Source organism: Notothenia coriiceps, unplaced genomic scaffold (genome assembly GCF_000735185.1).
Source record: "Notothenia coriiceps isolate Sejong01 unplaced genomic scaffold, NC01 NC01_scaffold00031504, whole genome shotgun sequence".
NCBI classification, from domain to species: domain Eukaryota; kingdom Metazoa; phylum Chordata; class Actinopteri; order Perciformes; family Nototheniidae; genus Notothenia; species Notothenia coriiceps.
In genome coordinates this window covers 286,247-314,006 of record NW_011364205.1, presented here as the reverse complement: position 1 = coordinate 314,006, position 27,760 = coordinate 286,247, and the positions used below count along the sequence as shown (strand labels likewise).

At 40.7% G+C, this 27,760-nt stretch overlaps 3 protein-coding genes across 5 annotated transcripts; 2 read left to right on the top strand and 1 right to left on the bottom strand.

Annotated features, from left to right (window-relative positions):
- Positions 1-20: 20 nt before the first annotated feature.
- Positions 21-9,574, top strand: apba2a (amyloid beta (A4) precursor protein-binding, family A, member 2a). Of its 2 annotated transcripts, none has more exons than XM_010788039.1 (13): positions 21-75; positions 589-701; positions 2,637-3,886; positions 4,116-4,220; positions 4,570-4,609; positions 4,703-4,842; positions 5,389-5,475; positions 5,556-5,741; positions 6,059-6,238; positions 6,388-6,600; positions 7,107-7,226; positions 7,354-7,494; positions 8,807-9,574. In XM_010788039.1, the coding sequence occupies exons 3-13, from the start codon at positions 2,669-2,671 to the stop codon at positions 8,876-8,878; spliced, it is 2,502 nt and encodes an 833-aa protein (XP_010786341.1). In that variant the 5' UTR covers positions 21-75; positions 589-701; positions 2,637-2,668; the 3' UTR covers positions 8,879-9,574. The 2 variants fall into 2 exon arrangements, with proteins under 2 accessions (XP_010786341.1, XP_010786340.1); XM_010788038.1 differs by having other exon boundaries at positions 4,697-4,842.
- A 797-nt stretch (positions 9,575-10,371) lies between these two features.
- Positions 10,372-13,748, bottom strand: duox2 (dual oxidase 2). Its single transcript, XM_010788040.1, has 9 exons — positions 13,383-13,748; positions 12,869-12,984; positions 12,355-12,520; positions 12,188-12,245; positions 11,959-12,093; positions 11,516-11,723; positions 11,198-11,412; positions 10,905-11,095; positions 10,372-10,636 (listed from the first exon to the last, which is right to left on the bottom strand). The coding sequence occupies exons 3-9, from the start codon at positions 12,499-12,501 to the stop codon at positions 10,625-10,627; spliced, it is 966 nt and encodes a 321-aa protein (XP_010786342.1). The 5' UTR covers positions 12,502-12,520; positions 12,869-12,984; positions 13,383-13,748; the 3' UTR covers positions 10,372-10,624.
- On the top strand, positions 13,394-26,534 carry duox (dual oxidase). Of its 2 annotated transcripts, XM_010788041.1 has the most exons (33): positions 13,394-13,527; positions 13,624-13,707; positions 13,808-13,972; positions 14,315-14,502; positions 14,639-14,840; positions 16,010-16,176; positions 16,581-16,644; positions 17,456-17,552; positions 17,720-17,810; positions 17,890-17,992; positions 18,233-18,405; positions 18,501-18,676; positions 18,785-18,903; positions 18,983-19,120; positions 19,215-19,328; positions 19,724-19,926; positions 20,240-20,425; positions 20,672-20,897; positions 21,503-21,596; positions 21,680-21,855; positions 21,936-22,005; positions 22,169-22,210; positions 22,450-22,628; positions 22,748-22,978; positions 23,092-23,191; positions 23,276-23,325; positions 23,848-23,975; positions 24,078-24,231; positions 24,374-24,606; positions 24,702-24,860; positions 25,006-25,161; positions 25,798-25,926; positions 26,007-26,534. In XM_010788041.1, the coding sequence occupies exons 1-33, from the start codon at positions 13,461-13,463 to the stop codon at positions 26,127-26,129; spliced, it is 4,587 nt and encodes a 1,528-aa protein (XP_010786343.1). In that variant the 5' UTR covers positions 13,394-13,460; the 3' UTR covers positions 26,130-26,534. The 2 variants fall into 2 exon arrangements, with proteins under 2 accessions (XP_010786343.1, XP_010786344.1); XM_010788042.1 differs by lacking the exons at positions 13,394-13,527; positions 13,624-13,707; positions 13,808-13,972; positions 14,315-14,502; positions 14,639-14,840 and having other exon boundaries at positions 16,020-16,176; positions 17,500-17,552.
- The last annotated feature ends 1,226 nt before the right edge of the window (positions 26,535-27,760 follow it).

The window sequence follows — 27,760 nt, the reverse complement described above, 5'->3', positions numbered from 1 at the left end:
GCAGATTGCCTGATAAGGAGGTACCAATCGATCCCAACTACATCGATACTTCTCAACCACCTAAACGCTAACAAGGTAAAGGCCATTTTATTATTATTATTAATTGATGAGTGTTTTTAAATAAAGCCAGTGTTACTATAATGCAAAAAATAGAAAGTTCTTTTTTACATCGTACATTTCTCCATTAATTTACTGTTAATGTTTAGGGAAATTAAGAGTTGGAAGGGTTTTTAACTTTTTGATAAGATAATAAGATAAGATATACTTTAATGATCCCAATTTGGGATTTGTGTTCGATACAGCAGCATGTAAACAAGGCATTTCACACAATGTGTAAATGAAAAGGAGTAGCTACAAAATAAGCCGAGATAAACATTAAATAGAAAAATCCCCAAATAGGAAATAAAAAAACAGAACTTTAAAGTTAAATATATACATACACGATACCGGTAAGTTATTTAGGTGTATGTTTGTCTCACGGAGGAGAAAATGTGCTTTGTGTTTGTGGTCATTATGCCTATCACAGTGTAATTAGTTTGGGGACCGAGCAGTGAGCACATGATGATGGGGGTGTGTTTTTCTACACAGGTTCCTGGGCTGCTGTGCGGCTTTTATTCAAAAATCACCATTCCGGAGAGCAATCTGATGTGATCAGCACACGGGCATTTTACAAGGAGGTGCGGCCGACAGGACTGATGTTGGTAAGTGCCACATAGCATTGTCTGTGTTTGGATGGGGAAACATGTATTTGTGATGCACATAGGCCTCTTCGTCTTGCGATAAGAGAGCCGAAGACAATGCTGCTGGATGTGGTCCTTTGGTACAACGTCAGCCCATAAACTGGATGATGCAGTCTAGATGCTTCAAATCAAGGTCGATGTTCATTACAGCAGAAGGATAATATTTGCTTGCAGATGATGCATAAAGCAGAGTGTGTTTGCAGGGAGTCACATCCATCACTGCGTGCTATATGCGCAGGAAAACCATCTTATTATCTTATCGATGTTTAAGCAGATGGGAATGCGGCGTCCACTTGTGGGGAAACCGGAGCCACCACAACATCCACTCCTGCAGCTGCGGCAAAAGTTAATCATAAGGGCTTTATTAGATACCTACAAATATGTGAAGGGCAGGGCGAGCTGCGTGAAATCGCGACCATAATGACCCTTATTGTTTTAATAAGCACTTCAGCACCATGGAGAGGTCATGATTAGGTCCGCGTGTAATAGCCTATATGGGAGGTGATCTGGGGGGATTAGGTTTTTGTATTCATAACAGCATAATTTCAGTTGCATTGTCATGAGATCAACACTGTGAGCGATTAGGATTTATTGTGTTTAGTGTGATAAACATAAATAATATTCAAAAAGCTTATCGTACTGTTTTTTCTCTCCCATTTAAGCCTCAAGCCTTCACGATTCATGTTTTGATGAGGGTGTTGACATGTTGAGACTGGGCGGATATCAGCCCACTGTGTTCAGTGTGAGAGCTACTGTCAGAAGGCCACTATTAAGTGTTAACGCCTTAAACATTAGACTGAGAACAGAATTAAGCATTTTATGTTGCTCTTCTTTTGCATAAAAGATTAAAATAGAGTAATGGATCCAGGGAATGCATAAGGCCTAAATTATGAACGTATTTTCTGTATGTTATTTTAAATTGATGAATCATATTTATAATATATTTTGTTGGTGTAAAGCCACACACTGTAGGGTTGCAGCAAACTATTATTGTAATGTATTTTTATTTTCTTTGGGCATTTTTGAAGTGGTAATTAAAACATGTGCAGATTATTTTTCTGTCAATCGATTAATCATCAAATAAAAAGTTGACTTGGATTTTGAATCTGGTACATAGACTAAAATGATAATAGTGTATCAGAGATAAGTTTGTAAGGGAGAATATCACTTTAATTGAAAAAGCAACTTATTAAGCAATTATTTGACATCATAAAAACATCACATGCTGCTGTTCAATGGTTGTGTTGCATATCTCCTGTTCTGCAGGGCATCAAGGCACAATTAGAGCAGATTCAACAAAGCAAGATGAGAGGTTACAAACAACCTTAGCATTCATAGACAAAAGGATTCAGATGGTGAATGTTGGTGTTAGATGGTAATGAAGTAATAGATAGATAGATAGATAACTTGATACTAGGTGGCCTGTTTGACCTTGGAGTAGGGGTTGTGTTAGTATTGAGTGTAAAGAAATATATTTACTCTAATATAATGTTTCTAATTTGTGTGCTATTGTGGAAACTAACCTGTGATCATATGTTATCCGATATAGTTTGATTGCTTGAGATATGCTCCAAAAATGTGTTGTTAGTGTGTATTATGATTTTCGATGGTAAGCGAGAGAAAAAGTAGTTTTGCTGACATTTTAAATATGAATGCCTTAATAATATGTGTATTTATAACAGAGATAGGAATAACATGTGGCAGTTATTTTCTACAGTACATTGGTTTCAGTAAAGACATTTAACAGGCGGTAAAGTTGTACATTATCTTTTAAAACGTAACATTTGTTCAATGTTTCTGTTTCTATGTGAAAAATATGTTGTTCACGGTGTGAAGTGTAAAAGTAGCATAATCTATCTCAGAGGTTTAATTATGGTTATTTATTATCGTTCACAGGGTTGAAGGTATAGTGTGCTTAAAGGCCAGTTATGGTTCATGGAAAAAGGCCAGGAACCATCACCAAAGTATTGGCCCCCAGCCCTCCACCGTGCTCCGGTCCAGGAGTCACTGAACAGAGACAAGAAGAGCAGCGAGCTTTGGTAAAGGAGACGTCTGAGAAATCATTGTGCACCTTGAAGGATGAAATCAAAGACCAGCTGATTCCTGTCCCTGCAAGCCAATTTGACTTGAGTTGTGACCCTAGTCCTGAGGACATGGAGGACACCTGCTCCGAGTACGACAACGTGGGCTCTGATGTGGAGCAGGACTACGATGAGGTACGGCATTTAAACAGAGAGGGTGTTGTGGACGCAAGGTTCTACAAACAGTACTCTCCTGAGGATGCTGGCTATATAAAGCATGCAGTAGGCGATAATATTAATGACAGCAGCAGTGCTGTTGACCAGTTTGCTCCCAGGCCTGGACATGGCACAGAAATATATGAGGGATCACAATCAGACACTAAACCCCACAAGACGGGCCATGGATTTAGGTCGCATTGTGCTCCTACTGCTGTGGCTGAAGCAGAGAGGGAGGTGAAAACGTGCCAGGAGAACAGGTTTTTCTTCAATGACGGAGATGAGATAGAGGAGGTGTTGGACGGAGCCAAATTTATAGAGGATTTAGAGGAGGAAGAGACCATAGTTCAAAGAAAGACCAGCCTTTATCAGGACAAGGAGAATGGAAGAGTTAGAAAGGGAGGTGATGAAAGGAAGAGAGATGATGACACTCGAGTGGCCAGAAACCGTAATATCCCTGTAGCTAGTAAGAAGTGTGAAGCGTCTCACATGGGTTCAAAGGAGAGGGAGAGGCAGGGTAAAGGACGAGGGAGGAGGGTAGCAGGAGAGGACACGGAGCCCATTGTTTCTGGGATCAAAGGATGCATGACCAACAGCAGTGAACAGCGTCCAAAGACTTTGTCAAAGGACGGCAACAAAGCTGTGGTGAGGACCAAAGCTCGGTCCGGTTCCAGTAGGCCTCATCCTCCCCCGCCACCTCGTCAAGCACATGCTCAGCCTCCTGCCGACACCCAGAAGGCCCCGCCTCGCAGAGAGACTCCTCCCGTTCCCAGAGCCAGTCTCTCTTCTGCCGACAGCCAGGAGGGTGAACCCAGGGTTATCAAAGCATCCTTGGCTGCTCATCAAACACCAGAACCACAGAGGGAGCCTCCTGAGGACAGGCAGAGACGGCCAGAGAAACCGCAGCAGGTAACCAAATGCAAATAGGGCAGGTCTTTTTCAGATCCCATCCCTTGGGGCTTGTGTTTGTTCCTGCACAATCTACCTTCACTGTGTCCTAGAGTGGCTGCAGTGAGATGTTAAGTACATGCTTTGCTATGAAAAGTATCTTTCCCCATGGGCTTATCATTTACACAGGACAATAAGAAACATTTAAACAAGACATGCCAAAGTTATAGCAGATGTTTGAATACAACAGGGGGAGAAGCCGAGCACGGCTGTGATACCTGAGGATGTGCCAGAGCAGCCGAGGAGGCTTCCGAGTCCAGAGCCCCTCCCTGCAGAGGACAGCAACACACCCAAGGTGAAGACTTTTTACAAAACAGAAGACTATGTTTCATTGATGACATCTACATTCTTTTCATTTATGTAGTTTAAGGGAATTAATCTGCCTTTTCTCCATATCCAAAACATCAATCTTTGATATTCCCACTATAAGAATACTTTTTTCTGAATGCCACTTATTCAATCAAATCACTATTTATTTATGTGACTGCACTGGAACATTTATTGTCTTATTTTTCTTGTATTAATGACTATTTGATATGCTTTTATACAATATTTACTATGATTAACTGATATGTATCTCAGGTATTAATAGTCATACCAATGCTGTACAATTAAAGACTAATATTGACATGCTTATTTTTAAGAACACACAGGAAGCTGCTTCTTTCCCAAGCTTTGAAGATGGTGATTATCTCATAATATTCTTATATTTCATAAATCTTTCCAGAACATTCAAATGTTTCCACTGACAGCCGTTTGTTTTCTGCATAGTCCCAGGTCCCTGTGAGCCAGAGGATCTTATTGATGGGATCATTTTTGCTGCTAACTACCTTGGCTGCACTCAGGTGTTGTCTGATAAAAACCCATCCAAGTCTGTCCGCATGTCCCAGGCCCATGAAGCTGTCAGTCGCATCAAGGTAATCCGTCTCTTCAGAGACACTCATTAATATCCATTGATTTAGTTTATACATATTTAACTTGCTAAAGAGGTTGCTGCATGCATTCTTCTTTCATCTGGTCTTTGTGTTCAGGGCGAATTGATTCGAAAATGATGGGAAAAAACACAAGACGTTGCCTTTTAATCTTTAGCCATCGAGCTAACTTGATTCCAACTGCTATCAGTGTTTGCAGGTTTAAGAATCAATATTGATGCCTCTGAGTAAAACAACAAGGTAGCTGTTTAGCAATGCAAGGGGGTTGTGCTCCAAAAAGGCATTTTACTTTGTATTTGTGTGGGAGTTTTATGTGTATATATAATGTACCTGTTATTGCCAGCTGATTTATTTGTAAAGGGAAAACCATGCAGCATGGTCCTTTCCTTACCACACGGTGGTGCTGTTGCATAGGTTTTTTTCTCAACGGCCATGTTAGTGTCTATAAAATAAGCTAAGAGTTTGCATTGTAATATACAGGTACAACAAATATTAAACGTCTGATTAAAACAACATACATTTATTTCAAAGAGCCAAGATGAAGACTCTCAAATGATGACAGAAGTGGACCTGTTTATCTCCACCAAAGCTGTCAAAGTGCTGAATGCTGACACACAGGTTAGTAACTCTTTTGTGTTCCCTTGTGTGTTAAATCTATATAACTGAGTAGTGATTGCCATTATTGTTGTTCCACGCAGGATACAATGATGGACAGTGCCTTGCGGACCATTTCCTATATCGCAGACATTGGCAGTATTGTGGTTCTGATGGCTCGGAGGCGCCTGTCTCAGGCCTCATCAGAGGATTTCTCAGAGTCTCCTGACTCTGCTGGCGAAGGGAAGAGTCAGTACAGGATGATCTGCTATGTCTTTGAGTCTGAAGATGTGAGTATTTGCTGCTAAACTGAAATTACATTTTGAGTTTTGAGTATATGCCTTAGTTTTATATTAGGTGTTTGTTTGTTTGTAGCCTTTATTTAACCAGGTGAAAGCCCCTTGAGATCAAAAGATCTCTTCTTCAAGGGTGACCTGCAGGACATTAGTTACACATGTAACATAAAAAAAACAGAACAACAATAAGGATGACATACAACCTTGTTCCGAGGTGTCTATAACACTGTCATCTTTCCCACCTCCTTACTGTTGCAAACTGGGATAGCCTTTCTGCTGAGTAGTTTCCCCAAACTCTCCCCTTCCCACAGGCTCAGCTCATTGCACAGTCCATCGGTCAGGCCTTTAGCGTGGCCTACAGAGAGTTCCTGCGAGCCAACGGCATCAATCCGACCGACTTGAGCCAGAAACAATACAGTGACATCATCAACTCCCAGGAAATGTACCACGATGACCTCGTCCATTTCTCAAACTCAGACAACTGTAAAGAGGTTTGAAGTTTTTTCATTATGGCTTCAGGTGATTTGTGGATGAGGACAGATGGATTTCCCTCCACATCATTCACTGTACTTCTAAACCCTGGCATGTGACATTCAAAATGTGCTTAAAAATGATTGAAAATGCTTTTTCTTGGTTCCAGCTGAATGTGGAGAAGCAGAAAGGGGAGAGTCTTGGTGTGGTGATTGTGGAGTCTGGGTGGGGCTCCATCCTGCCCACCGTCATTCTGGCCAGCATGCTGAACAGCGGCCCTGCAGCTCGCTCCGGAAAACTCAGTGTTGGGGACCAGATTATGTCCATCAATGACACAAGTCTGGTGGGTCTGCCACTGGCAACCTGTCAGGGCATCATCAAGGTAACTCATTAGGGATTTAACATATTCCCATCTTCCTTTAGTCTTCTAACGAAATATCACTAAACAATGTCCTAGTTGTTTGCAAATACTACTTAAACTGGAGCGAATAGTGCATTTATTTAAATGATGTAACTTTTTATTTTTTATTATATATATTTTTAATTATATCATAACTTAGTACTTTTTTTTATATGCATGTCACATATTTAACATATGTAACATTAAGCTCTCTGTGGCTCTTTTTCCTGCTGTAACTACGCAAATGTCTCCTCCGTGGGACTAATAAAGGTATTCTGATTCTGATGATTTGTTGCAGACTATTTAGTATTATTATTTGAGCAGCACCAGGTAGAAAGGATCAACTTAAAAATAAACTACATATTACATGTTTTTAATGTGGATTTAAACACTGCTAAAGGAATAAGGAATATAGCTACAGGTATTACCCGTCAGTAGGATTAATTCATTTTGCTTTTGGAATCCTAAAATCGGTTTTTATTCTTCAGGGTCTGAAGAACCAGGTGAAGGTAAAGCTGAGTATTGTGAGCTGCCCTCCTGTCACCACTGTCCTCATCAAGAGACCTGATCTCAAGTTCCAGCTTGGTTTCAGTGTGCAGAATGGCATTGTGAGTAAGCCTTTGTTGGTATGAAGCATGGCACTTTAGGTTAAGGCTTTGGCAGCTTCTGAAGAAAACCACTGAGTTTAAAAGAGTGTGGTGTCTGCTGTAAACTATGCCTTTTTTCAACCCTCAGATCTGCAGTCTGATGCGAGGTGGCATAGCTGAGCGAGGCGGTGTTCGTGTTGGACACAGGATCATTGAGATAAATGGTCAGAGTGTTGTTGCCATGGCACACGAGAAGATTGTTCAAACCCTGTCTGTCTCAGTGGGTGAGGTAAGAAGACATCATGCGACAAGATGGCAATTTTCACTGATTACTGCCCCACACAAGTCTCTGTAACATAAAGGCCTTTCCAAGTTATGCCTTCAGATTAGAGATTAGTTCAAGGCACAGAGTTGTGGTTACATAAATTACTACTGCTTGCATTTAATCAATCAAATAAATCTTTACATTTGGTTTGGGCTAAATTGTTGGCTGAAAAGTGTAGCAGCAGATGAGTGGTACAAAATTAAGCATTATTTAATTTCAGGCCTTCTACACTATACATTTTAGGACACAAATCCATCTTGTTTTTTAGCTCAAATGTACAAATTAAAGTTAATATTCTCATCTACCCTTAGTTGGATGCTTTGATTAAAAAAACTGTTTTGGGAAATCTGCTTATTTGTTGTTCTTGCTGAGAGTGAGATAGGAAGATCGATACCTGGCTGCTTGGCTTAGCATAAAGGCTGAAAATAGGGGGACAAGCTAGCCTGGCTCTGTAACACATGTAACACATAAATCCACTTACAAACAAAACTGAAGCTAATGTATTATCATGTCACATCTTGTTTGTTAACAACACATTTAAGTGTGAAACAAAACCTCAAGGTGACGACAAGGCTCACGGTTACTAAGCCAGGGAATGGTCAACCACAAAAGCCTTTGTAAAACCCTGATGTTTAATTTCTACCATTGGGTATTTGAACAGATTAAAAGACTTGACACAACTTGTTAAGGTGCAGGTAAGTGTATTATGTCATCTTTGGAAAGAGCAATGCTAGCTGTTGACCTTGTTTCTAGTCTTTCTGGCTAAGCTAACTGAAGGCTAGCAGTAGCTTCATATAATACAGGTGTAAAAGATGAGCAATATCATCACCTAATTCTCAGCGAGAGAGTGAATAAGGATGCCTTAAATGTTAAGATTAAAGCCAGAGCAAAACAATCGGATTATTTTTGTGAACAGTTTATTAAAATATACAAAGTGTATTATTAGGTCAGTTTTCTTTAGGCTCTGTGGGACTAATAAAGGTATTCTGATTCTGATTAATTAACCATTCTTGGTCAGATCCATTACTTACACATTTACGAAGATGTGAACATCGTGTGATGTTATTGTGAGTTTATTTGCCCCTATTCATCACAGTATATGTCTCCATTAAAGCCATAGAAGCATATTCTTTGTCAGTAATTGATTCAAGGTCTCCTCTGAGTTTCTGGTGTCACAGAAGGAAGTCAATTAGGCCAGGATTCAAGTGATTATGACTCTATAAACGGACCCTTAAGTTGACAGTGTAATTGCCCCCCCTCCTCTCGTCTCTGCCAGATCAACATGAAGACGATGCCTGCCGTGATGTTCAGACTGCTGACGGGACAGGAGACGCCCCTCTACATTTAGAGAACGTGCATGGATCAGCCCACTGTAGCTCTGCATGTCTGGCTGGGTGGAGGCGAAGGGCAGATGATGGACAGGTGGCTCAGTGGGACGGGGAGATTTTATTTTTCTATCATTTTATTTTCCCGGCCTCTTGTTGCAAAGCTGTAAAGAACATCCGGTTCTCATTTTCAGGTTTTATCTTGAATTACATTGTCATAATGGCCTTACAATGTGAATACTCTGTCTGTAGTACTGTACGTAAGTTTCTGGTGTTGAAGAGAAGTAGCTTTAAGGTCACGATTATTTTCTTATGAAGAGATAAATTAGTACATTTATTTTTTATTTAGTCATTTTTATAATGTGTATGGAGTTTCAAAATGTACTTATACTGTAAATACTTTGGACTGCTCCAGGACTTGGTTGGAAAGGCCATATTACTCCTACAGTATATGCATGTTATTATGAAGAATTACTGACCAGGGATTCTTTCTCAATCTGACATGATAATCTATAAAAATAAGTATTAAAAAAGGATAATAATATGCTGTACAAAAGCTTTGTGTATTATGGTGATGCTGAAGGCCAAAGACACAACTACTTTTCAAAGACTTACAGAATCGGTGATCATTATCTTTACCAGAGCAAACAGTACAAGAATGTATCAAAATATACATTTCTGAATGAATGTAATGTTATAACACTAAGAATACAATCTCACTGATGAATGTTTGTTGTTGTTTTTTATTTTATTGAGGTGTTGCAGTAAACTTACAAACACACAAGACATACATTACATTTGCATGGTTTGAGGTTCCCTATTATGCTTTTCAGGGTTTCCCCTTTCCTGTAGTTTGTTATATAGGTTTATGTGCATGTAAATGGGCTAAAATCTCGAAGTTCCCTCCAGAATGAGTTTCTCTCCCACTCCCCCCCCCCCCAGATGCCTGAAACACCTCCATTGGACTCGATACTTACGTAACATAATGACATCACTATGTTACACTCACGCTTCTATTTGCTAAAACACATTGTTCGTGATTAAGGGGCGGGACATCTATAGGCGGTCGACCAATCACAACAGAGCCGGCCTGCTAACCAATCAGAGCAGACTGGGCGCTGGTTTCAGACAGAGGGTGAAAAGAGGTGCTGCGGCACAAGCAGTATGAGAAAAATAAAGAGCTTTTTCAACATTAAAGCATGGAGACATGTCACAGTTGAGGCACTATAAACAAAATAAACCTGAAAATTAGCATCATAGGGCCCCTTTAAGAGATTATTATTCTTCACGAGGCAGTTTGCTACTTATTCTACTTCTCATCTTTTCACATTTATTTGGATCTTAGAAGCTGTGAAATAAAGATACTTCAACCCACAGGAAGTATGCTCAAAGTAAGCCATATATTGTTGCCATGGCTATGTGCAAGCATTTCATGAATTCTGAAGAAAGTCGTCAAATTAATGATTTGTCTCATCTTTCATTTGAAATGAACGAAAGGAAGTTGAACAATGACAGATTCCTTATTGATCAGTTTATATACATACTGCATGGATCCCATACAACTTCATATACTGTTCCTACAACTATTGCAACATGACATTAGACTTCACAAATACAACTATGTACAGTTCAATGATGTATAACACTTCACAGGCTCACAAAGATAATTAAAACAGATGAGAAATAAGACACTTAATCTGTAACACATTCAGAAAGAAATATCTTCAAGTATTGGCTGGAAAAGCTCCCTAAGGGAAACCAGGACAGCGTCATATATGTTCCTAAAACACAGAAACAAAATCATCTCAGTCACAGTTAAGCAGAGAAGGAAATACCTTTCTTAAATGTTATACATGAACATAAAAGTGCAACACTGTGCAGGATTTAGTTGCCATGGTGGCTATAATAGCAGTGATGCATTATATTTCAAGATGGCGCAGAGTTGAATATGTATTCTGCATCATTAAATGTATATCAAAGTCAAGTCTCACAGCAAATTCATAGAAGCTGTCAAAAGGAGGTATTAAGCTCTAATTATTGCCACCTTACCTCTCTGACTTTTGATGACAGAGGTGAAATTGTCACTCCATCAAGAAAAACTGCATTAAGGTAGCCCTCCCCATAAGAAACATCCTCATCTTCATAACTGTCGACACCAACACTGAAAGCCTCTTTCATCTTCTCTGGTATGAGAAAGTGCAACATCGTCACCAGAACACCGATGATGGTGCACAGCAAACCTGAAAAACATTTCCATTAGTAGAGATCATCACAGCTGTTTGACAATTTACAGTTTAAAAAATACAAACAGATTAAATAAATGTTACGCCTATTATCTTCACCTGTAGCCAGAGCCAGCCAGAATGAATGGCTGTACTGTGCTTCAAATGAATCGGATCCTATGGAGAAAACACACTGAGGTGCGTTCATGATAGTGGAGAAAGAAGCCATGGCGAAGAAGATGAAGGCAGCGGTAGCCATCATCATGTACCCGGCGTACAGAATGACCGGCATTGAGAAGAGGATATTGGCGAGAATCCAGCAGCAGAAAGCCGTCCTGTGAAAGTGTGCAGATGTTTTGATTCAACTATTTTTACTACCATCTGCTTGAACTGACAGTACTTTAAAACTCCTAAATGTATGCAGTTATTTAATGTTACCAGAGGGTTGCCGAGGCGTATCGGCCAGAGTATCTGTACTGAAAGATGAGTCCACATGGGTTGCTTATGGTGAATTTCTCAGCGATGTACAGGATGGGGTTGGGTAAACCTTTCTCCAGAGCTTCCTCATACTCTTCTTCAATAGTGTCATGCCAGCTGAACATCTCATTGTAGTCTATGGTCTCATTGAACTGTACAATGGGATTCCCTGAGAGAGAAAACCGGAGTACATTTATGACAACTAAATCACACATTTCCCACAAAAGGGTGTTGTAGTTTATATGTTTTATAACAGGAATATATTATCAGTCTGTTGAGTGAACATCTGGATTTTTAAAAAAACTTTATTTAACCAGATAAAAGCATCAAAGTTGCTAGGGTAAGCAATCAGTGTATGAGTGTATAATACACATTTCTGCACAACAGCAGCCACACTGACTCACCCTTTAGTGTCACGTTGATACCGTACAGCCCAATATGCAAGCCGATGTCAGCATTAACCACTGCGTCGCTGAAAGACTTATAGGTGGTATTAGTGGTCATTCTTGCCTCAGCCCAGTCGTCGGTGAAGTTGAGCGCTGCAGAGAAAAGACACAAAGGTGAGGGATGTTCGCACGGAAAGGAAAATCTGTGTGATTTATTCAACGACAGTGATAAGAATACAAAACTCACCCACTAACACTGCACCTATGAACAAGCTGGTAACTATTCGAATCATCCAGAACAGCCTCTGATTGGAAAGTAGTTCAAAACTATTTCATGTACATTGAATTAAAAAGGAGACAATCATTCTGAGATGTTTGCAGTGAGTAAAAGTTGATCTGATGCTTGAAACTCACCGACTTCCCTCGTATCCCTGGCAAAATGATAAGAAGACTGGCTGCTAGCAAAAGAAAGACTAGAATTGTTGTGATCAAACGGCCACTGAAGAGGAAGGAGGATCTTTGTAGAGGGTAGAATGGGTAAATGTCATCGAAGAGAGTCATCTTAGCGCTTCAGCTGAGACTAGAGAGTTTAACAGAGAAGACAGTGTTAGTGGAAGGGTTCTCAGTTTCCTCCAGATACAGAGATAGCTGCTCTTATTTCTTACAGTAAGGATGGGAGAATAATGCAACACGCCACTTAATTGAGTAAAACGTCGGACTCTTGAGTAATGTCTGACTCATGTAATTTCATCTATATTCCCTGGTACTGCATATCTTTATTGCAAATAGATTAATCAGTGTAATGCACAAAGCTGTGCAATTGTATACATCCACCTGTTTTCTTATTTGTAATGGATTCATTTGAACCAATGTGACAAACAAAACCAATCAAAGACACACAGAAAAAAATACAAAAGGTCTTTCTTACCCAAAGGTTGAAAGATGAGGACCGCAGAAGAGTGTGAACGTTGAGGAAACATACACTTCTTTTATAGTGTCGGCCCCCCTTTGTGTCCTTTGTGAGGGGGAGGATGTATTGACAAGCTGGAGAGAAGAGGTGTGATCCAAACATATGACCATTCCCATTTAGGCAATACAGGTCACATGCAGTTTGTGAAAATCTATGCAACACATGAAGGCTTTACTATTGCACCATCCCTCCCCTGTGCTCCTTTTTGCGACTACATTATAGCCCCTGCACTGGGTAAGACTCAACTATTTCATCTTCTCCTAACAAGCACAGAGTGATACAAGAAACAAGTCATTATCTTTGGATGTCAGTTTACAGGTAAGGCTAACAGGAACATAATCAAAGTTTTGTTAAGTTTTGGTGTGACAAAAGGTTGTAAAATTAAATGTCCTGCCTTTTAAATATATGCTAAACCAACAAAGTATATTTAAAAGGAAATGTAATAGTAATTTGAAAGAAAATTGTAATTTACCTTCACCTTGTCTTCACTCTTCAGAAGTTCTTCACTCCTCTTGGCTGCAGACTGAGCTCAGCAGCATCTCTCGCATCAATGGATTTGCGTAAATGGGTTTTGAGTGTCTGCGCAGCGGTTGGCTTGGTGCTCATACTCAGTGAACGTAAGTAGACAGCAGTTGTGCTTCATACTCAGGGTCACATAAAACAGCTCAGTTAATCTCGAAAAATAGTTTTTAAACTCGACATGTCTTGAACAGATTCATGCTGTGAAAACACCTGGGAGGTTCCTCGTTTTGACGGCTGGTACAACAGTTTAGGGAATCCTAAACGCGGAGCTGTCGGTGAGTTACAGAGTTTTACAAGTTTGCAGCAGCAGCAGTAACAGTAGCGTGCAGGCTGCCAGAACACCTGGGTCACTTAACTGTGTGTGTGCTCGTGCAGGCTCTCACCTTGTGCGCCTCGTGCCCGCGGAATACTGGGACGGAGTCTATCAACCTGTCCACGAGCCTCTGCTGCCAAACCCCCGCAGACTGAGCAGCCTGTTGACCGAGGGGCCTTCCGGTCGGCCCTCAGCACGCAACCAGACCGTGCTCTCCCTGTTCTTCGGTAAATATATATCATGCATGTTGTTGCATTGAAGTGCACCTTCGAGAAATGCAGTCAGAGACACATGACTGAATACAATATTGAGGCAACAAGTAAAACTTGTGAGAATGAGAATGCACCAAAATGGCGACATGCTATTTTCAACTTAAATCTTACCGAAAGTGTTGCCCACGATTTTAAGGTATTATATTTTAGAGAAGCATATTCTAAATTAAATTAGATATTTGCTGATATTAAACCATTAATATGACATAATTTATTTGTTCATGGCATTCAGGTACCAACCATGTACATTTTTTCGTAATTTTTTGGCTTTTAATTGTTATTTTTTGTACTTTTTAGGTTATCATGTTTCGTTTGACATTTTTGACTCGAGAACACCTGGATGTCCGCCTGAGTTTATGAACATCCCAGTCCCAAAGGGGGATCCTGTATTTGACCCCACTGACACCGGGAAGGTCCTGCTGCCCTTCCAGAGAGGATTGTGGGACAAAGAGTCCGGCCAGAGTCCCAGTAACCCTCGCACACAGGTATCAATATAACACGGAAGGTTTGTTAATGGTATCCCCATAATGCTGTCTCCACATACAACTGATAAACCTGAACACTATAATGTCCAATAGAGCACACAAATATGATCAAACAAATGCAACACGTGCCGTGCAGGTGAACTTGGTGACAGCATGGATAGATGGCAGCTCCATCTACGGCCCCTCCAGCTCCTGGTCCGACTCCCTGAGAAGCTTCTCTGGAGGGCTCCTGACTTCAGGCACTGAGGGGAACATGCCATATCAGGCAAAAGAACCAAGTCTCATGTGGAGCGCCGCTGACCCCTCTACAGGAGACCATGGACCAAAAGGCCTTTATGGTGAGAAACTTCAGAACTGACCGGAAACATAACACCATTAGTAAACAAGTAATATTATTGAATCAGTGAGTCAGCAGAAAGTGGGGTCAATATCGAGGGCATCTTATAAATACATCAGCGCTGCTATTAGTTGCAGAAAAGTGCACTTCACTGACTGTTTGTCATTGATTTACTCAAGAGCACGGTCAAATATAATTTCCTCTGTACCTGGAGTGCAGTACCTCCAACCTTATAGTTAAGTGTGATTTATTGAAGCAGGAATGTTGGCTGGAGCTCAATACCAAAACTGGGGAGCTAAGTGGTATTTAATTTATGGCCTTTAAGGCCCAAACTCAACAGCAATGTATTTTTCTAATTTCACAATAGACCACAGCTCTGCCTGTAGAAATTATCTCCTCATTAAAAGAGTATTTTAACTTAAAATAAGTTTATTGTGACACTTGCATACAGGTTAAAAAGTGCAATAGATCTCCAAATCTAAGCAAATTACTCTACTCTAAAACCTACATAAACTTCCCTAAATATGAGATCAAATAGGTTTGTGTGTGTGTTTGGCTGAACTACAGCTTTAAAACAATCTGGTTTGTGAAATATTGTTTTTCAGTGTATGTGGTAATAGTAGCACCTAATCGATACTGCAGCAGAAACCAAGCTACAAGACGTTCTTGCAAATATAATTTGCGCCACGTCTGCTTTGATCAGTGTTGCAGCCTGTGAGGCTTAGTCCAGAGAGGCCCTGCCTGACGTAAGTTATGACTCTTTAATTATTGTGTTAATGGCTTGTGAGGCTCACCACAGTAAATCCCTCTCTGTATAGCATTGAGAAGCAGTGCAGTTGTCATGACACAAGTGTTTTGTTGCTAGTGTTGTTAAAAGTCTGTCGTAATTATGTGGGGGAGAGGCGGAGGATCATCTGCTGTTGTCACCGCTCTGCTGCCGCTTCCTTCAAAACAAACCGATCATTTATCATTACATTAGTGTTCAGATATCCTCATCAATCAATGCAATCAGATTGTCACACTGCACTTTCCAGTTTCTACACCACTCTGTATAAAAACATGTCACATATACAACCTAGTGTGTGTTTCTTAGGTTGTAGCTGCAGTGATGTGAATTCATATGATGGAAAAGCAGAATTCCCTATAATGTGTGCCATCTTCTGTGTCCAGAGTTGGGAAATGCCTGGGCCAATGAGAACATGTTCACGGCAGCAGAGGGGATTATCTGGTTTCGCTACCACAATTATGTAGCCTCCAAACTGCATGAGGAACACCCAGCGTGGTCAGACGAAAAGCTCTTTCAAAACGCCAGGAAGACCGTTGTGGCCAGCTTTCAGGTAGAAGGAAAAGTCTCTATGTAATCCTCTCGCTGCTCAGCTGCAGATTTAATTTGCAGTTTGGAGAGAGTCAGGATGCATGTACGCCAGGTGGTCTTAATGTTATGGATTTATTTAATTGCGAATGCATCATCTCTTTCTTGTTTGATTAGTTGAGTCTGTCCACTGCAAAAACTGTCCTCAACACGTAGCTTCTCGTCTTATATTGAAAATTAAACTCTACTATTTGCTATCAGATAATATTTTCTTCATATCAACATTAAAATAAGAGTTTAAAATATAAGAATAAACTATATCACAAAAAAGGATGGATATATAATCATCAAATGTAATGCAATCATGTTGGGTTTTAGTGTGGTTTCAAATGCTGCAATCACTTTTTCCCCTCTTATTCTTCCACACAGAATATTGCTCTCTACGAATGGCTGCCTGCATATCTTGGAGACAAAAATCTTCCTCCTTATCCAGGTAAGAGTCAGCCAGAGTGCGTGTGCGTACAAGTGGAGGGGAACAGGTAATGCACCGATAACCACAAGCCTTGGTGAGGTGAGCTATCGTTGTTGGTGTTTGACAAATATGTGCTTCGTCAGCAAAGCATCACCCTCAGTCCCCTTCTTCTGCTGAATAAGCAGCCGCTGCTGAAGAAAGTTAAAAGGACAAAGGGCTGATAAGACCAGCACCTTAATCACTCTTCATTTTATATCTATACCTATTTTGTTAACGTTGACCATTTTGATTATGGTGTGGGTTGTTATTGATAGGGAATTTATTTATTTGGCCCTTAGTTTTGATTATTTGAGCCTTAACGTCTCATGTCACTCCTCTCTTTCTGATCACAGGCAAACAGCACTGTTTATGATAAGGCAGGCCCTTATTTTGTGCATGGGTTTCACCAACAGCTGTGTCTTAGACATGACCATAAAACAATCTCTTCTTCAGTCAATAACAGGACATTTTGTGAGCGTCTTGTAGTATAATGTTAATTATGCTCTTAGGAGTGGTTAGGTATCAGGGAAGATAACTTCAGAGTTAGTTTGAGCAGAGGCTGTGTCACCACTGTGTCTCAGCAAATGTCTCAATTCTCTGGCAGTATCTTCCAATACATCTTCAGTGTCTTCCATCCATTTGAAGCTCTCCAGTGTCCTCCTTGTGTTTCCAGTTCTTTGCTCCAATAAATGTATCACAGTTATCATGCAGGAGGATTATTTCCAAGATAGATTATAAATTATAATGTTTTCTTATATTGTATGGTGTTATGCTCTGATCTATCTGTGCACAGGCTACCAGAGGTTTGTTGATCCGGGGATTTCTCCTGAGTTTCAGGCAGCTGCCATGCGATTTGGCATCACTATGGCCCCACCTGGTGTTTACATGAGGTATTAGTATTTATTATCCTGGAGGCTGTAAAACCAAAGAACACTTTGTATAGTGGGCTTTAATGAAGTGTAATATTGTCCATATGTTGCTGTAAGCAGTGTCTTGCCCTATCTGAAATACAGTATAAATAACTAATAAGAAATAAAACGTCTCCTTTGTCCTTCAGAAACAGAACCTGCCATTTTCGGAAGACAGTCAACATGGATGGCAGCTTATCACCAGCAATGCGTCTATGTAACAGCTTTTGGAAACGTCAAGTATGTAATTTATCTGCATTTAATTTAAGGTATTAAGCGGTGTATTATAACTTATTAATGCTTCGTCATATGTTTCTAGAGTAACAATGTGAATACGAGCCAGGATGTGGACGACCTCGTCATGGGCATGGCTTCCCAGATCGCAGAGAGGGAAGACAATACTGTTGTGGAGGACCTTAGAGGTGTTTATTTATGATTATTCACTGCATGTGGGAAGGATCAGTAACAAGGTTATTACCAAGTCGTTTTTCACATTAAAGGAATTTGCCTTTTTGCTTTGGTGCAGAAATTAAAAGAACCACAATAGTCAGAAAATCTTAAATATAACATAGAAATGCACAATAAAATCACACTACAAATCATTCATATACAGTACACATATAAGGTAGTCCATTCATCTGATCTGATTTGCGCCCTGACAGACTTCATGTACGGGCCCTTGAGGTTCTCGCGGACAGATCTGGTGGCCATGACGGTCCAAAGAGGGAGAGACTTCGGCCTGCGTAGTTACACTGAGATCAGAAAAGCTCTGGATCTGCCTCCTGTCAAAACATTTGAAGACATAAATCCGGAACTCAACCGGAGCAACCCACAGGTTAAAATCTTACAACAAAGTACTGTATGTTGAAAGCACATGAAAAAAGTTTGGCAGTGATCTTGTGGTTCAAAGTGTGTAATTGTGTCCAACAGCTGCTCCGGGATATTGCAGAGCTGTACAACAGAGATATCTCAAAACTGGAGCTCTTCCCCGGAGGACTGCTGGAGGCTGTCGGTGCTCCGGGTCCAGTTTTCTCTTCCATAATCCTAGACCAGTTTGAACGCATCAGAAACGGAGACCGCTTCTGGTTTGAGAACAAACAGAATGGGTATGCTCCTTTCTGAAGGTCTTTCAATAAATAAATAACTGTCATTGTATCTGATCCTATGGTAATGTGTGATTTATCTCATATGCTCTTAATACAGTTGATTTCCAGTTTGTTCACAGAGGAGGAGATCCAGAAGATCCGCAATGTGAACTTTCATGATGTTCTTATCGCAGTCACAAGTGCAGAAGCCACTGATATACAAAATAATGTGTTCTTCTGGAAGAATGGTAAAAACATGTTTTATATTTGATTCATTAACAAACATTGAAAGCATGGATAAAAGGAAACAGCTCTCTGTTGCTTTAGGTGACCCTTGTCCTCAGCCCACACAGCTGAATGCTTCCATTGTCCATCCCTGCACCAATGCGACTAGATTGAATTACTTGGATGGAAGTAAAGCTGGCTTCGTGATATTCATCATTGTTCTGTTCCTCTTTCCTGTTGGTCAGTATCACACTCCCAAATCCATCTGTTTTCACTCAGCATAATTCAGATTTCACTCCTCAGCAGTTTTGTTGATCCTTTTTTACTTCCACAGTTAGTTTCCTGGTGGCCTGTATGGTAGCGTATCTCCGAAAGTACAGGTACAGGAAGTTCCAGAGAATAAGAAAGGATGGTGACCGAACAGAAGAGCCATCTGTGGGAATTGCTGGTACGAAATAAATCGGATCCTTTTAATAGTGTTGATTGTTAAAAACATAATATCTATAAGTCAGGTTTTAAAGACGGACTCGATGCCAGTTTTACACAACTGCCTATCATCAGCTTTGAATTACTGCTTCACCGCCCTTCAGCAGCCATTATGATGTCATATAAGTATCAACACAATGGTAAAACTGAGCTGATGAATGAATTGAAGTGGTAATGACCGTTCATGATTTATATTCCGTCAGCTACAAAACCCAACTTATTAAACCAGACAAATAAAACTCTTGACAGATGACAGTGAAACCAATCTGGTAGTTTCTGTTATTTTAAATCCTGTGCTCATCATCATCATCCAGAGCCCTGCCTTTCACCTCGTCTCATTCTGAATTTGCTCTCCAGCCCATGAGTGGCAGGGCCATAAAAAACCTCTGCATCCTGTCAGCGTGGCGGTGGATGAGAGGAGGAAGCTGCAGGTCTTTGACAGATCTGGGTACGCTCAGCGCTGCCTCAATCTGGGCAACCAGGACTGCCTAGACGTGCTTCTCTCCAACGACAGGAACCATAAAGCTCTGCTGCTCAAAGTGTCCAAAGAGTACGACCTGGTGAGGACAGGCGGGGGGTCACGTTCAGGTTTTTGATCTAAAACAGCTGCAGTCTGATTCAAACTGTACTACAAAAGTGTTTTTTGTTGCTGCTGTTGTAAGCATAAACATCCAAATAATGTGTTCACATTTAAGATTTTCTGCACTTTAAGCAAATCCAGTTTTCCCTCTTTTGCAGTTACAGTAAGTTGCTTTTGCTCTTGTTTTCACCTTATCCAACCGTTGATGCAAGCACGATTCTGCAGATGTACCCGATCTAAATCACCTTTATCTGACTCCAGTCCTGTTTTTCCTTTGCTGTCTGCACATCCAGGTGCTGTTTTTTGATGACGAGAGCAAACGTGCAGCATTTGTCAAGCATCTGCGCCCGGGGGTGACAGACATTGGCCAGGAGATTAGAGTGAAGGAGATGAGAGAGAGGGAACTGCTGAAAGAGGCTTTAACCAAAGAGCAGAGGGCTCAGATTGTGGAAACTTTCATTCGACACGCTTTCTCCAAGGTAACTACAGCCTCTGGATGTTTACATCATCCTCAACGGCAGCAGTTTACAGCTCAACCACAAAATGTTGTTAATCCCTGTTTGAGGTCAAAGTAGGTCTGACCTCTACCCAAAAGAACTATCTGTTGGTCTTGATGGTGACCTCATGTGTGATGGACATCCTGTAACCTCAGTCATTAGTCAACGTCGATGATATTACTGATGACACTTTGGTTACGTGTAATGATCTGTCCCTCCTGTGCACAGGTCTTGGAAATAGAGAAGTGTGACGCCGGCGACATGAGCGGCGTTTCACGCAAGAAAGCCAGAGAGGTCCTCGAGTGCGAGCTAACAGCGTCTGAGTTTGCAGATGCACTGGGCCTCAAGTCTGACTCTTTATTTATAGACTCCATGTTCACACTCGCAGATAAAGATGGAAATGGTTACCTCTCCTTCCAAGAGTTTCTGGATGTGATGGTTATCTTTATGAAAGGTAAAATGCATAAACCCAAAATGCTTTAGCTGTTTTAGGTTTAGGTATGCTGTCGTCCAAGCACTGCATAACATGTCAATCTGCAGTTTGAAGATTTAGATTCTCAGTACATGGAGTGAATTATTTTTGAGGAGTGGTTTTTATCACCGCTTGTAAAAAAAAAAGAAACGTATTAATAAATGTGCAATGAATATTTTTCGGCAAATATCCTTGAATTTGTGCAGAAAATATAGTTTTAAACATAAAAATGTAATGTTTCAAAATTCTTGCAAAAAGGAAAAAGACAGCATTTAGACCATAGTGTCTAAAATCTTTTAATGAAACTTAAAATAATGTTAAGGGATACCTACTATGACTGTCCAGCTGCAAATACAAATCAAGCTGCAGAACACATTTGGAAATTAATGAATGACGTAGATAAATTAATAAATCTGATTTTTTTTTAAAAGATCACTTTCCTTCAAGGTTTTCGAGACTAATGTTATGTAGATTTAGACATCTAGGATAGAGAATGGACTACATGACTGGCACTTCGGATATTTAATAAAAAAAAGGTCAAAAACCAGTCAACTTACATTATGTCATTGATGTTTGTATTTAACCAGGATCCTCTGAGGAAAAATCCAAACTGATGTTCTCCATGAACGACATTGGTGGAACTGGTTTCTTATCAAAAGAAGAATTTGCCCGGATGCTCAGGTTTGATCGATGTTCCCTTCTGTCTGCTTTGATTGTTTTTTTTCTATCTGTTGGTTCATCTTAGCCCTTTTGGTGTGCTGCAGGTCTTTCATCGATATCTCCAACGGTGCTCTGTCAAAGAGTCAGGCGGAGGACGGCATTAAGTCCATGATGCAGGCCGCAGGCTTTAATAACAAAGAGAAAATCTCATGGCAGGATTTCCATTTCCTCCTGCGAGACCACGAGAAGGAGCTGCAGTTTGCCCAGCTCAATGTCAAAGGTCAGAAAAGTTTGGTGTAAAAACTCTTTTGTTCGTCCTCATTCCTCTGACCTTGTCTGATGAAATGAATGTGTGTGCAGGGATGGAGAAACAGGGGAAGAAGCGGATGAGTCGAGACCAGAGAGTGTCCTTCATCTGTCCAGGAAACAGGTCAGCAAACAGACTACGATCACTCATCCAGATCACAAATCTGTTGCTTGTCAATGTGGATAAAAACAAAGATCCACTGGAGCTTTGTAACTCACTCATTTCATTTATATCCCTTGTGTCCATTGTGTCCCAACTTACTAGCTCGTCCATTTCTTGTTTACAGCAACTACAAGACAGATGGATCGGAGCTACGCAGACGGAAAAAGTTTGTTCTTTTTAGATTTTTGAAAACTATATCTATAGTTTAAAAAAAAAGTTTTCCTGAGTACCTTTTGCTTATTTTATTCTCTAATATTTATGTATTGAGGTAACTGTGGTTGTTTGAAAAACCAAGGTTTACTTTTTTTTTTTTAAAGTATCACACCGACTTCCTCTGAACTGCACAATAATAGACAGAACAGTATATCCACTCAATAATAATCTCATGGATTTTGATATTTTCAGGTTAGGTGTCAGCACTCCAAATGTCTACGTGAAGCCCAAGCGCGAGCAGTACATAAGGAACCCAATTCAGCAAAACATCCAGCACTTCAAGCGCTTCATTGAGAATTACCGCCGTCATATCGTCTGCTTCATCGTTGTGTACGGCATCACAGCTGGCGTGGCTCTTGAAAGGTGTTACTGTGAGTAGAAATCGTAAAGCTTCCTCACTTTGTTAAAGTTTTAATTATTTCCTTCAGCTTCATACCCTTTCTTTTGTCAGTGTGCCTTTTCTGAACACTTTAAAAACCTTGTTGTTCAGACTACGCTTTGCAGTCTGAGGCCACAGGTATCCCAGAGACTTCAATGGTGGGCATCGTGATCGCCCGTGGCTCGGCTGCAGCCATCTCCTTCCTGTTTCCCTACATGCTGCTCACTGTGTGTCGCAACCTCATCACGCTATGCCGAGAGACTTTCCTCAACCGATACATCCCATTCGACGCAGCCATTGATTTCCATCGCTTCATGGCCATGACTGCCATCGTCCTTTCAGGTTGGGAGACTGCAAGGAAATGATAGCAGAGAATTGTGGAAGATTAAGTTCTGGTGTCTTCACTTTTTTAAATTTGATTAATGTGACCTCGCCTTTTTCTATTCTAACTGTAGCTATTCATACTTTGGGCCATTTGGTCAACATCTGGATCTTCTCCATCAGCGACCTTGGCATCCTGTCTTGTCTTTTCCCCAAAGTCTTTAATAACAACGGGTAATGTTTGAATAATCCTTCTGATTTTAGCAGAACACTTTGTGGAAAGTTATGTTCACAGACTTATATGTGTTTTCATTTCAGGTCTGAACTTCCTATGAAGTGGTCATGGTGGTTCTTTCAAACTGTTCCAGGTATGATAAGACTTGTTTATTTAAAAAAAAAAAAAATGTAATCGTTTATTTTGCAGGGACAATGCACATTAATGAACCTTTAAAACAAGGAAAGGCAAATAGTGTAAATATGCCAGATTTTAGCTTGGAGCTAATTTCCATCTGCAGTCCCTCATATAAAACATTTAAGAACATGACAATTATACACATAGCAAAAACAAATACATGATATGCAAAAAAGTGCAAAAGAGCAAGAGCAGCACACACAAGTATACCACATGGCATTACAATTTATAGCAGCAACGACATATAAAGTGCAAGGAGAAGATTATATAAAGAGATACATAAAGTGCAAGAGGAGATACCCCTGTATTAAAGTGCATTTAGCGGTGATTGCACGTCTGTTTGTTTCTCAACCATTCTTTTAGTTGACCTTTTAAAACTATTGACAGTGGGACAATCCCGTTTAACTAAGATGCAAATGGAGGCTTTTATTGTTGTGCTATAATTCAGTTTATTTGCTCTTCTTTGTCCTTTTCCTAGGAACGACTGGTGTCCTGCTTCTTTTTACTTTTGCATTTATGTATGTTTTTGCCTCACGCTATTTCCGTCGCATCAGCTTTCGTGCATTCTGGATCACACATTACCTTTACGTTGTCGTGTACATGCTAGTAAGTACTTTTATGACCTTAAAATACCCAAAATGCACTTCAGGTGGCTTTCATGCTGAGGGGCAGTTTTTAAGAACAATGTGATGCTTGCTTTGTCAACAGACAGTTATTCATGGCAGTTTTGCCTTGATCCAAGAGCCCCGTTTCTACATCTACTTAATTCCACCAGCACTGCTCTTCCTGCTGGATAAACTGATCAGTTTGAGCAGAAAAAATGTGGAGATCCCTGTGCTGAGAGCTGAGCTGCTGCCTTCAGGTAATAGTTCTCAAAAACCTTAAAAATAGCTTAATTATTCTCTGTCTTCGCTAACTAAAAAGCACTATTCCATCCGCTGGACTGAAATCACATAGTTTGTTTGCGTTTAAATGTACCTGTCCCTCGGCTGTCCTACCTGCAGGTGTGACACATCTGGAGTTTAAGCGACCACAGGGCTTTGTGTACCGTTCAGGCCAGTGGGTTCGTATTGCGTGCCTGAAGTTAGGCACAGATGAGTACCATCCATTCACACTCACGTCAGCCCCGCATGAAGAGACCCTGAGTCTGCACATCCGAGCGGTAGGGCCGTGGACCAGCCAGCTCCGAGACCTCTACACGGAGGAGAGCCTGGTCGAGCTTGGCGCCTATCCAAAGGCAGGTTCAAGTATTGTTTTATTTGTGTAAACAATCTAATTCATCATTCTTTGTCTTTTCATGACACTGATATTCCTATTTTATTTCATGCTCAGCTGTACCTGGATGGCCCGTTTGGCGAGGGCCATCAGGAGTGGATTGACTTTGAGGTGTCTGTTCTGGTGGGAGGAGGAATTGGAATCACACCATTCACCTCCATCCTTAAAGACCTCGTGTTCAAGTCCTCCATGAAGTCCAAGATTCTGTGTAAAAAGGTGCTAGTTATAATGAAAAAAAACCTACCATTACGTTTTAGTTTTTTTATCCCTCCCTGCAGCTTTTTTATTTGTGCATGAAGCTCACTCCCTAAACGATCTCTTCCTCTCTTTTCTGTCACTAACATGCGTTGATTCTTTGAAGGTGTACTTCATCTGGGTGACACGCACACAGCGTCAGTTTGAGTGGGTGTCAGACATCATCAGGGAGGTGGAGGAGATGGACACGCAGGAGCTGGTCTCTGTCCACACTTACATCACTCAGGTGGCCGAAAAGTTTGACCTCCGCACCACCATGCTGGTAAGATCTGCAGTCCACTTGTGTAGAAAATAGAAAAATTACTAAAATACAGCAAAATATTTAACAAATAATAACTTCAATGTTGAAATACAGTATATGTTTTATATTATATAATAATATTCAAAAGTGTTGGGAAATGTGCTCCCGTGTTTTCTTGCTGTGAGCTGGATGAGAAAGTACTCCTCTTATATTTAAACGAAAATGTATATATAGACACAGACAACAGGCATTTAGCTAAGTTTAGCATACTGACTGGAACCAGGAGCAACAGCTGGATCCAAAATCCAACAATTACCACTTTTTAACCCAAATGTAATCCATGATTTTAATGATCTTAAAGTTATTATAACCTATTTTAAAGCTCAGAACTGCTTCCATAGCAGTGGTCAGCAATTCAGATATAACAGATGGTCGAATGTCCTAATAGACTAATCAGGATTGAGTATTCAACAAAGCTGTGTAAGTAGCTAAACTAACTGGCTGCTTGCTGTTTCATATTTAGCAAACAGAGTGGCATTGATTTTCTCATTTAACTCTCGGAAAGAAAGCTCTAAGGATATTTCCCTAAACAGTTTGTTTAAAGTTAAATATGAATGAAATCCACTAAGGATCACTTATTTTGTAATGTGTGGACAGTATGTGTGTGAGCGCCACTTTCAGAAGGTGTGGAACCGCAGCCTCTTCACCGGCCTGCGCTCCGTCACACACTTCGGACGGCCTCCCCTGGTCTCCTTTCTCAGCTCACTGCAGGAAGTTCATCCAGAGGTCTGTGCTTCATGCATATTCAACTCCCTAATGTTTGTCTGAAACACAAGCCTGTTTCAATTTGTATAATTTTTCCGTAGGTGGGCAAAATTGGTGTGTTCAGCTGCGGACCACCAGGACTGACCAAGAATGTGGAGAAAGCTTGCCAGCAGATGAACAAGAGGGATCAGGCGCATTTTATTCATCACTATGAGAACTTCTAACTTTTCTCAGCACAGGAAAAGACTGTTATGGAAAGAAAAACGATCCGCTTTATGCTGGATTATACGAATTACTGTAGCAGATAATGAATCACAGAGCTAATGTAGGAAGTCTTTGATTGTATGTAATGTCACAAAGGTAAAGATACTTGTTCCCGGCTGATACATTTACATCTTTATTTTTCTATCCTGAATATTATGGTTACAATCATTTCTATCATTCAACATAGCATACAGAATTGTAATCACATGTTAAATCATCATGCATCTCTCATGTGTGATTTTATTCACTATTTGTTTTAAAAATTAGAGTTAGCTGGTCTTTAGTAATCTGTTTTTCATCATAATGTACCATTGATTTTGTTGATTACTTGTGCTTTTGTTTGAAATATCTTGAATAAATAAATGAACAATGTACAACCCAAAAACATTGTGACTGCCCCACTCAGCTCATGAATATAACAGCAGCTTTTAATGTCAAATCTAGGACATTAGATTATGTAAGGACCTGCAGGGTTGTGTGCAGTAGAAGCCCCCTAAATCCTGTTTCTGGCTCCTTCTGGTGCTTTTTAACTTTTGGACTAAATGTATGCTTGAATAAACTCGAACTCCTAAATTCGATTGTTTTGGTTGAGTGATAATAATGGTGATAACCCAGACAACTTGTCCACCAGAATAAAGTAAAGAAATATATTTTGTAGAAGTTAAGGGGGAAGGATTTTCCCTTCGGTGACACATTAAGTTATGAATAACTATTATTCATCATTTGAAGCTTTTGTCCATCATTTTTCATTGTTGACGTCTACTAAAATAGATTTATATTGTGCAATTTTCCAAAATCACATTCGTTTCTCATACAGCATATACGACGATACGATAATACTTTATTGGTCAGATCAAGTCTGACATTTCTGTATGTGTATTCACTCTGTCCTAAACTTGTTGGAGCTCCTGCCACCCCTCCCTGTGAGCCCACTGTGCTCTGATTGGTCAGCTCGCCCACTCAGTTCTGATGAGTTCACCACCGTTACAGCTGAACATCAGTGTGTATGTGTTACAATGGCGTTAGCAACCAGAAAATGACACCAGTAATGACAAACAGATGAGAATGCTGCGTGGGGTCTGGGTGCCGTGTTAGCGGGACGTTGCGAGGCTCGCTGCTGGAGCGGACAGTGTGAGCTGGCTTACTGGTGTGGTTTCCTGGTTGCTGCGTGGGGTCTGCGAGACAGCGAGACACAGCGAAACCCAGTCCGAGCACGTGCGCGCACACACACACACACACACACACACACCCGCAGCCTGGATGGGAGTTTGTATGTGTGCTCACACACCGACTCACAGCCTCGCCGCGTCCCGCCGTCTCAGGGAAGAGAAATCGGCGGAGCTGCAGCTGAGAAAAGAGAGTGTGTGTGTGTGTGTGTGTGGACCAATCCACGGTTTTAACCTAACGGCTCCGCGAACGTAACGGCTCCACGGATTGGTCCATTTGGACCAATGGGTAACATTATTAACCATTTGGGTATGGCCACGTCACTGTACCCAGGAAGAAAACAATGGAAAAAGAGAAATCTCCAACGAGGTGTTCTGGGGCAACATAGACAGGTATTTTCTGTGTTAGTGTTACTCGCTACAGG

Coding starts and splice junctions, on each gene's coding strand:
- duox (XM_010788041.1), top strand. CDS start 13,461: ATGGATTTGCGTAAATGGGTTTTGAGTGTCTGCGCAGCGGTTGGCTTG. Junction 13,708..13,807: donor TCCTAAACGCGGAGCTGTCG/GTGAGTTACAGA, acceptor GTGCTCGTGCAG/GCTCTCACCTTGTGCGCCTC. Junction 17,993..18,232: donor TGTTGTGGAGGACCTTAGAG/GTGTTTATTTAT, acceptor GCGCCCTGACAG/ACTTCATGTACGGGCCCTTG.
- duox2 (XM_010788040.1), bottom strand. CDS start 12,501: ATGACTCTCTTCGATGACATTTACCCATTCTACCCTCTACAAAGATCC. Junction 12,094..12,187: donor CATAGGTGCAGTGTTAGTGG/GTGAGTTTTGTA, acceptor TTTTCTCTGCAG/CGCTCAACTTCACCGACGAC. Junction 11,096..11,197: donor CTGGCTGGCTCTGGCTACAG/GTGAAGATAATA, acceptor AATGTTTTTCAG/GTTTGCTGTGCACCATCATC.
- apba2a (XM_010788038.1), top strand. CDS start 2,669: ATGGTTCATGGAAAAAGGCCAGGAACCATCACCAAAGTATTGGCCCCC. Junction 4,843..5,388: donor AAGCTGTCAGTCGCATCAAG/GTAATCCGTCTC, acceptor TTTATTTCAAAG/AGCCAAGATGAAGACTCTCA. Junction 6,239..6,387: donor ACTCAGACAACTGTAAAGAG/GTTTGAAGTTTT, acceptor TCTTGGTTCCAG/CTGAATGTGGAGAAGCAGAA.